Source organism: Haplochromis burtoni, unplaced genomic scaffold (assembly GCF_018398535.1).
Source record: "Haplochromis burtoni strain Fernald_Lab_line unplaced genomic scaffold, NCSU_Asbu1 Contig_587, whole genome shotgun sequence".
NCBI classification, from domain to species: domain Eukaryota; kingdom Metazoa; phylum Chordata; class Actinopteri; order Cichliformes; family Cichlidae; genus Haplochromis; species Haplochromis burtoni.
The window spans coordinates 42,796-51,659 of NW_024582948.1; the positions used below are offsets into that span (position 1 = coordinate 42,796).

Consider the following 8,864-nt stretch of genomic DNA (forward strand, 5'->3'; position numbering starts at 1 on the left):
GGCCATTAAGAGATTTAAAAGCAAATAAGAGAATTTTAAAAACAATCCTAAAATGTACAGGTAGCCAGTGGAGTGAAACTAAAATGGGGGTAATGTGCTCAGACTTGCTTGTTCCAGTTAAAAAACGTGCTGCAGCATTTTGCACAACCTGCAGACGCCTAATGGATGCATCACTAACCCCACAATAAAGTGTGTTACGATAATCCAACCTACATGTAACAAAGGCATGGATTACTGTCTCAAAAAGCTGTTTTGATAAGATGGGCTTTATTTTGGCTAATTGCCTCAAATGAAAAAAGCTAGATCTTACAACAGCTCTGACCTGGCTTTCAGGTTTAAGATCTGCCTCCATTTTAACTCCCAGATTAGTGATGACTGCTTTAACATACTGTGCCAGCAAACCAAGATTTATAGCAGTGGTCTCAGAAGCACCACCAAAAACCATCGCTTCTGTTTTCTGCTCATTAAAATGTAAAAAGTTCAAAGTCATCCAGGCCCTTATTTCATCAAGGCATCTGAGTAGAGGGTCTACTGAGAAGCCATTTATCTTTTTAAGTGGGAAATAAATCTGGGAGTCATCAGCATAACCATGTTTCCTGAAAATAGAGCCAAGAGGTCGGAGATATAGGAAGAAAAACAAGCGTGCCTAAAACTGAACCCTGTGGGACCCCACATTGAAGAGAAGCAGCAGAGGATACAAACTCACCAAGCTACTCACTCATACAGAAACATCTGTGCCGAATATGGCCTTGAAGTCCCAAGGTCAAAATGGGAGACGCCCCCAAGGGTGGTGGAGAATGACCGAGCTAAGCTCCTGTGGGACTTCCAGATACAGACGGACAAAGCGGTGGTGGCTAACCAACCGGACACCGTAGTGATAGATGTAGCGGCTCCAAATGACAGCAACATCAGGAAGAAGGAACACGAGGAGCTAGAGAAGTACCAAGGGCTCAGAGAAGAGCTCGAGAAGATGTGGAGGGTGAAGGTAACAGTGGTCCCCGTGGTAATGGGAGCACTAGGTGGAGCAAGTCCCAAGCTAGGCGAGTGGCTCCAGCAGATCCCCAGAACAACATCCGAGATCTCTGTCCAGAAGAGCGCAGTCCTTGGAACAGCTAAGACACTGTGCAGGACCCTCAAGCTCCCAGGCCTCTGGTAGAGGACCGAGCTTGAATGATAGACTGCCCGCAGGGGCGTGAAGGGAATTTTTTATATGTATATATAAAAATATATAAAAAGAGGTGGAAATCAACAGACACCCCATGTTACGATATCATAACAATAGTACTGCAATAACATATATTGCATATATTGCTGTAGATTATGTCTCAGACAGGCAGAGTTTCAGACCCAAAGTGCATACATGCAGGCAGGACTGAACTTAGTTTTATTGTTGGATCTACTGAGAAATAAAAAACCAGGGAGGCTAACTGACAAAAACTAAACAGGCATAGCAGTACAGTGATTTACCACACAGACAGGGCACACATCAAGAGAGAGATCACAATGACTGACAGAGTAAAACACAAATAATATATACAAAAGGGGAAATCACAGCAAAGAGGAGAGACCTGGGGAACACAGCAGGTCATAATCTAACAGACGAGAAGGGGGAAGCAAAACTGAACACACTGAACATGGGACAAGAGACTGTCAAAATAAAACAAGAAACACACCAAGATGCAGACTAAGACATGGGGCTTGACACAGGGGCCGTGATGAAGGAACACACACAGGAACAAGAGAGACTCGGCAAACATGAATACAAAATAACTCAAAATATTAGCGGAGCAGAACTCAACCCTAAAACATACTAATAAAGCAAAGCGTCATAAACCTAAAGGAAAACTCAAAAAGCTGTGTCACAAACCCCGAACCATGACACAGTCTGGAATTTTGAAAAACTTTGGCTTATTCAAAGTCATCTTCTCTGGCCATGGTTCTGGACACTTACACTGTGCGCTCAACAGTTTCACCCACCTCTCAAAACTCCACAGTTAACATCAACGTCCCTCAAACTGACCGTAGTTTTCAAGGAGATGAGATACCCACTCATGCAGCTGCGCATCACGTGAATGCTGAAAAAATACAGAGCACAGGCTGCCAGAGCAGCAGTACTGTGCATCATTACCTGCTGACTTTCTTCATAGCAGAGCTGTCTGGTTCCCTTTATTTGCTGTATCAGTTTCTCTTTGTGTTTCTCTAATTTAACTAGGGTCTCCTCCAGCTCTTTGCGGTCTGACCTCTGCTCCTGAAGTTCCAAGTTTTCCACTGCCACTGCGCTCTCCAGCTCCTACATCACACACAAAGACACAGTTAAAATCTGCAGAACGATATAAATGCTGGGATGATGAAACATTCACACACACAAAGTGCAGGTGAAAAAACAAAATTACGAAAATACACCAGCCCAAGTTACTGTACAGAGCTTTTCCCTTTGCTTGGTTGGTTTTTGTTCTGGCACCAGAAATGTTACCTGTGTGTGAACACACTTCCCCTTTTTTAAAGTTCATAGAGAAGTCACCAAAATCTGAACATTTCAAGGACCAGGACGTTTGGCAATCCAGACTTGCGCTGAACACGTGTGTGTTTACAGCTTCATCTTTGTGAGACTAGTCCTACAGCATCATGACATCACATGAGAGCATCATGGGAAATGCAGTGATGGAAGGGTCCCAAACTGGAAACCTTACAGCCACACACATTCATAAAAATGATATAGGTACTATCCAAATGATCTCACAAATAACAGAAAACATGATTTCGACAAAAAACACAGACACACACAGACACACAGATTCAAACACACACACCAGTGCTAGGTGCTGTGGTCTTCTTACTCTGATCTCGGCCGTCTTGGCAAGGATTCTCTCATCAGTCTCCATGATGTCGGCGTCCCTGGGAGATGACCAGCAAAGTAGACAGGAATGTTTAAGGAGGGATGAGAGAGAGCATTCGTTCTTCCAGTCTGCTTTTCCTTCATCATGCCCTCCTTCCCACGATCCCTCTATTTTTTCCTGCTGCACTGCTGGCTCCTCCATTGCTGCCCCTCTCTAGCTGTCGCTACACTGCAGAGGAGGCGGAGCTCCCTCTGTTAACGTGTCAGCGCCTGCACGCACGTGTGTGTGTGTGCTGGAAAATGCACACAGGCAGACTGCACCAGCGTGGAAGATGAGTCAGACCAGAGAAGGGTAGAGCCGACTTATGCATCAATGCAAGAACGCCCGCTCCTGTACAAGTCTCCATCCTTCATGTTTTCCTCCTCAGTTTCCTGCCATACCACTGTTTCCTTCATATCCTTCTCTATACTCTCCCCCTCTCCATCACCACTGGCCTCTGCAGTATGATCAGTTCATACACAACACACAGTGTGTGTGTGTGTGTGTGTGTGTGTGTGTGTGTGTGTGTGTGTGTGTGTGTGTGTGTGTGTGTGAGAGAGAGAGAGAGAGAGAGAGAGCCATCCAGATTTTTATGGATGGCAAAGCAGCAGCAGTCTGCACAGCCAATCAATATCAATCAATATTCATTCTGCCCTACTTCATTAGCCAGCCGCACTGGTGTTTTCATCAAATAGTTTTCAAGAGCACAAATACAACCATGCAAGCAAAAGCAATGATCTTGGGTGAAGGGGTACTCTGACAATACGTGCATTGCCATTTTGTAGGTACTACTCAGATCATCAGCTACCTCTCGTGTAATTCTGTGTAGTTACTCCTGAACAGCTAAAGTTTCAATAGGATGATGGCTTTATCTCCCACATAGTTTGTGCACTTAATCAAAATAGAGCTTAAACGAAGCACTGCAATGTGCTACCAAAGTCAAAAGTTCAAAATTGTTCAAGTATGTACAGTTTGGATGCTGCTCCTCTACAAGCAGTTACAGGTAGAGTAAAACAGCTCATCAGCCAATAAAATGTCCCCCTATTTGGAGTAAATAACTTTACTTTGTGTGGTTAGCATGTTCTGGGATTAGGTTAACCTGGAACTCCTTTTCTCTCAGGTCAAGCCAAGATTTAGTAACTGATTTGTGCTTTTTTGATTACTTTGAATCACCCGTGTTGCCGTCTGACCAGAATGAAAATAGCAGCCATTTCTGCAGAAAACAGCACATGCAGAGAAACAATGAGGCGATAACAGAAAGGAGATAGGACCAGATCAGAGACACAGATGGAGGAGGGGAGATAAAGCCACAGGACAGTACTCTCACTGTTACCATCAGAGGCTTGCAGATGGTTCAGGCAGAAACCGAGAAGTGCACGGGAAAAAGCAGAGGTGCTTTTATTAACAACAGATAGTGTTGTTGTAATAGTTCAGCATCTTTAAAAAGAAGAAAAATGTAGCAATGGGTTTTGGTCATTCCTTATAAAACCTGTTACAAATTACAGTTAAAGAATCTTAACCATGCTTAATTGGACTCATTTCTCAAAGATCGTGCAACTAAAAGGAATCTGTAATTTGATACTGTAAAGTCCCATTTTTGGGGATCAAAACAGTTCTCAGTGTGGCTTTTCATTGAACAGCCACTACCATTGCTCTAAACTTTGTCCAGCACTTGAAGTGCTTCCTGATTTGATTCCTTTTCTTATATATTGCAATATCTGGGGCTTGTTTGTGTTCCTTATTTTCCCCCTCAGTCTCTGACTGACCTACCTCCTGCCAGGTTTTAAACTGAGAGGAAAGATATATGCTCATAAACAGACTTTTGGGAGACTTGATGCTAAATTCAAATTAATATTAAAAAAGAGAAAAAAACCCTTAGTTTAACTGAGGCTCCTGTTTGTTCAATTTCCCAAAAGAGTGAATTCCTTTCAGACTGGTGAACTACACATCCGAAGTGGCCGGCTGTTCATGAAGTTGCAAATTGCAGCATGCTACAGTCTGTCCAAGGTATCTTCTGTGCTCTGCTCAACATCTGCATTTTTAATGTGCTGTAAAATGGACTAATCTTGTTTAAAGTGATCGAGAAATGTAACTTTGTTTCCCTAAAGCTTATATATATCTCAAACCGGGAACTGTTTTGTACTTTTTGTTCTTTGTATGATCAACTTTTTTTTGTCAGTTTGGCTTCATGGAGCCTATTAAACAAATTGTGGAAAATCAAAAAACAAAAAAAACAAAAAACAACAGATAGTGCCATCCTGGAACATTTGCTCCCTTCATGTCAGCTACTCAGCTGCACCCACACTACATGCTTAGGAATCCTGTGTCATGCTACTTATGTTCCCAACAACAACTATGTCATTTGACATCCTTGACACAGCATTCATAAGCATGTAGTGTGGTAGTATTGTCCTGTATTTGCAGTGGTTATAGAGGACAAATCATTTTTTCTAGCTTTGCTACTCTAAGTAGTCACGCATCCTCACGGTGACACCCCAGGAAGTGAAAGGAAGCTTCTAACGTTGTTTCCTTCCACTTAAAACACTTTGTTTTGAAACATGATTTAATTTCATTTTCATTGCTCACCCCTGCTGCCAACCCAACCACAACCTGATGTCATTAACGCCACAGGACATAATTTCTTGTATTGTCCTTTTAGTTCAAGTAGTGTAAAAAAACAATGTTCCTTTCCTTCACATTCTCCTAATTCCTGAAATTATAGCCAAGGCTGTCTCAGCAGCTGCCTTTAACTAGCTAGGCTACAGTCCCTGCAGCTTACTCACTTTGACTGATGTTTTTAGTTCTTATGAGTCTTCCATGATGTTTTCTCCATAAATAATTAAACCCTTTGTGGTACAAGCCTGATCAAATGTAATGTAAGAGATGTAAGTCACTGTAAGTTATAGTTTGCTTGTCAATTCATCAGATTTGTTTGACAAGAAGTTTCACTGTGTGATCAGTTTCTAATGTACAGCTATCCTCTATCTACACACACACGTCTATCTTTGTGCTGCTGTCCATGACTGCAACTACAGTGGTCTATCTAATATTCACACACATTCATATTCTGATAGATGCATTGGAGAGTAATGTGGGCATAGCAGGTTGCGTAAAGACGAGTGAGTTCGGTGTGGAAGAACTTGCACAGTGAGAAGAATGAGCGCTCATCTCAACCCGACAGACCACCTTTGGTATGAATGTGGGCCTGGCCTTCTTGAAGTGTGATTTTATCCTGGTGGAAGCAAAACAGGAAAAGTCAGAGGGAATTCATGACGATGTTTGCGTGAAGCGAAATGTGAAGCGTAGTTTGGATCTTCTTTTGCTGCTGGTTCAGTCAATATTGGAGAGAGATAAAACCTGCAGCTTCAGAATCAGCGCAAAGAGGACGTAAACACAAAGCGCGGAGCCGCCGACGGATCAGAATCAGCTCGCGCTTTGTGTTTACGTCTCAGTGCAGAATCCGTGTTCCTGCTCTCCTTCACTGTTTTAGCTGTTTGGTGGTTGTTGAAATTTTCTGAGGTTTAATCTGAGGACAAAATAAATTTAAAAATCGATTCAGGATTTTAATGAATCGATATCAGGTTATTAGGGGTGGGTTTTTATAATCGATTTATCGATTAAAATCGATTCTGGCTTGGATAACGTAAAATCGATTCATTAAAATCCTGAATCGATTTTTTAATATAAATTTATTTTGCCCGAAATGCCAGAATCTCTGGTGAAACCTCACAAAATTTCAACAACCACCAAACAGCTAAGACAGTAAATGAGAGCAGGAACACAGATTCTGCACAAAGACTTAAACACACAGCGCAACCTGCGGATCAGAATCAGTGAGATGTCGCCTTTCTCACAGTCGGGGCTGAAAGCCGACAGCTCGCTGATTCTGATCTGTCGGCGGGTCCGCGCTTTGTGTTCACGCCCTTTTGCGCTGATTCTAAAGCTGTTAGTTTGATCTCTCTCCAAACAATATTGACGAACCAGCAGCAAAAGAAGATCCAAACTACGCTTCACATAAACATCGTCATGAACTCACTCTGACTTTTACTGTTTTGCTTCCACCAGGATAAAATCTCACTTCATGCACAGCTCTCTCTCTCTCTCTCTCTCTCTCTCTCAAGAACAGTTTCCCGTCTAAAAATCTGTTTTCTGCATTATTCGCTTGCTTGTTACGCACAAGTCTACCGTTGTTTACAGGCTGTCGGCCGCTGTTTTTTTCCTTTTACTTACTTCCGAAAAGAAAACCTCATTTCTGCCGTTCAATACTGAACAAATTTAAACTTTTTAAAATTATGCAAAATGCAAAACGCTGTGTCTCTAATAAAACCGCTGTAACTTCAGAGGTAGATGTTCATATGTTGATTAATGGTTTTCTTTCGTTTTTGATGTACTGCAGAATATTTTTATAAAATCCAGGCCAGGAAAATCACCTTCATGTTTTTCTGTGTTTTATCTTCAGCTACTTTGACACAAAGGCATCTGCTGTGATGCTCACACCTTTGATAAAGTCTTGCATGTGTCAGCTTCCTTTTCATAGATACAAAAATATGTAAATGTGCTGATCTGAATTATAATATTTCTGACTGTCAAAATTTCCCAGATTCAAATCGAATTGAATCAAATCGAATCGAATTAAATCGTGGATCGAATCGATTCGGGACCTTGTGAATCGGAATTGAATCGATTCTAGAAATCAGTGACGATACCCAGCCCTACACGTTATCCAAGCTAGAATCGATTTTAATCGATAAATAGATAATCCAAACCCAGCCCTACTTGTAAGTGTTCCAGTTGTTTTGTTTTATGTGGATTCAAACACACAATTATGAGTATGTCAAAATTAGATATCTTTTTATTCTCAATCTTAATCTGCTGCTAAAACTATTACAATGCTGTTGTTGTAGCGACTACCAGCTACTAGAAAACTGAAGCGTTGCATTAGTGGGTTATTTATCACCAGGAACATTAAATTAGTACAATTAATTTCACTTTGATCTGCCAAAGTCGTCTCCACATCCCGCTCCGCTTTTACATGTGCAAAAACAAAGAGCATCACGTGTCAGCATTTTCACATCCTGTACATCTGGGTAAGTATGTCAGGACATGCCATATACATAGTTACAGTTATGTATATGATATTATAAAAGCCTACTACAAACTACTTGCCTAAGGACTGGAGAAACATGTGTCAGTCTTCTGGAGTCTACATTACGACAGAAATGAGCACTGAGCGCAGAGAGTAAGTGTTGCTGTTTTACCCTCCATCCTTGGGGGTTCTGGCTCGCAGCGTCCTCCGACACTCCACAATAAACCGCATCATTGCTGCAGCAGCAGTGTTACTGGCCGAGCGTCAGCCCAGCCTCCTCACTCCTTGACTGAGCGGTCACTCCTGCGTCAGCAGCAGACACTGACAAGGAAATAAACAGGATTTCCTGTCCGACCTTTCAAAATAAGACCAGGCCGTGACAAACCTGCGCTGGATTTTGGACTCGATAAAACGGCACTGAAGTGTAAAGTTGGCGTTTGGCTGTTATGACTTCTGACCCTGACCCACAGCTGTGGAGAGAAACGTCTCTCATATGAGAATTTTTCTTTAGTCTTGTTGGGTCCACAGAAGTCTCCACGGTGGTTTAAGCAGTGGCGGAGCGGGGGTGGCTTACTGGGCTCAAGCCCAGGTTGTTTTTTCTTTTGGAGTGTCATTTTTTCAGTTAGATGCCTGGTTGACAGCTGTATAAAACAAAAACTACACACAATATTCGAAGCGCATGTTGTTCAGTATATTTCTACGCAAAACAAGAGGAATTTCAACACACAGCAGTATAGTCACAGTTGAAACCAGATATTTACATACACTTTATGGAAAACACAAGAACATTTTTTTACTGTACAACATCAATTTAGAGTAAACTTGTTTTGTTTTGGATAAATAAATATTGAAATATCTTTTGAATTAGTTAAATGTCAGAATAAAGAGAGACAGAGCTTCTA

General features: G+C 41.8%; 1 protein-coding gene across 4 annotated transcripts in view; it reads right to left on the reverse strand.

The window, feature by feature from the left end:
- Nucleotides 1-8,270, reverse strand: part of LOC102289786 — a 34,008-nt gene extending 25,738 nt beyond the window's left edge. The window contains exons 1-3 of one of the 4 annotated variants that reach the window (XM_042214557.1): nucleotides 8,135-8,270; nucleotides 2,838-2,895; nucleotides 2,129-2,290 (exon numbers count right to left, since the gene is read on the reverse strand). In XM_042214557.1, the coding sequence (XP_042070491.1) occupies nucleotides 2,129-2,290; nucleotides 2,838-2,895; nucleotides 8,135-8,196 (282 nt within the window). In that variant the 5' untranslated portion in view covers nucleotides 8,197-8,270. Of the gene's footprint in view, nucleotides 1-2,128; nucleotides 2,291-2,810; nucleotides 3,375-8,134 lie in introns of those variants that run through there. The other 3 variants (XM_042214556.1, XM_042214553.1, XM_042214555.1) reach the window with 3 other exon arrangements.
- Nucleotides 8,271-8,864: the final 594 nt, after the last annotated feature.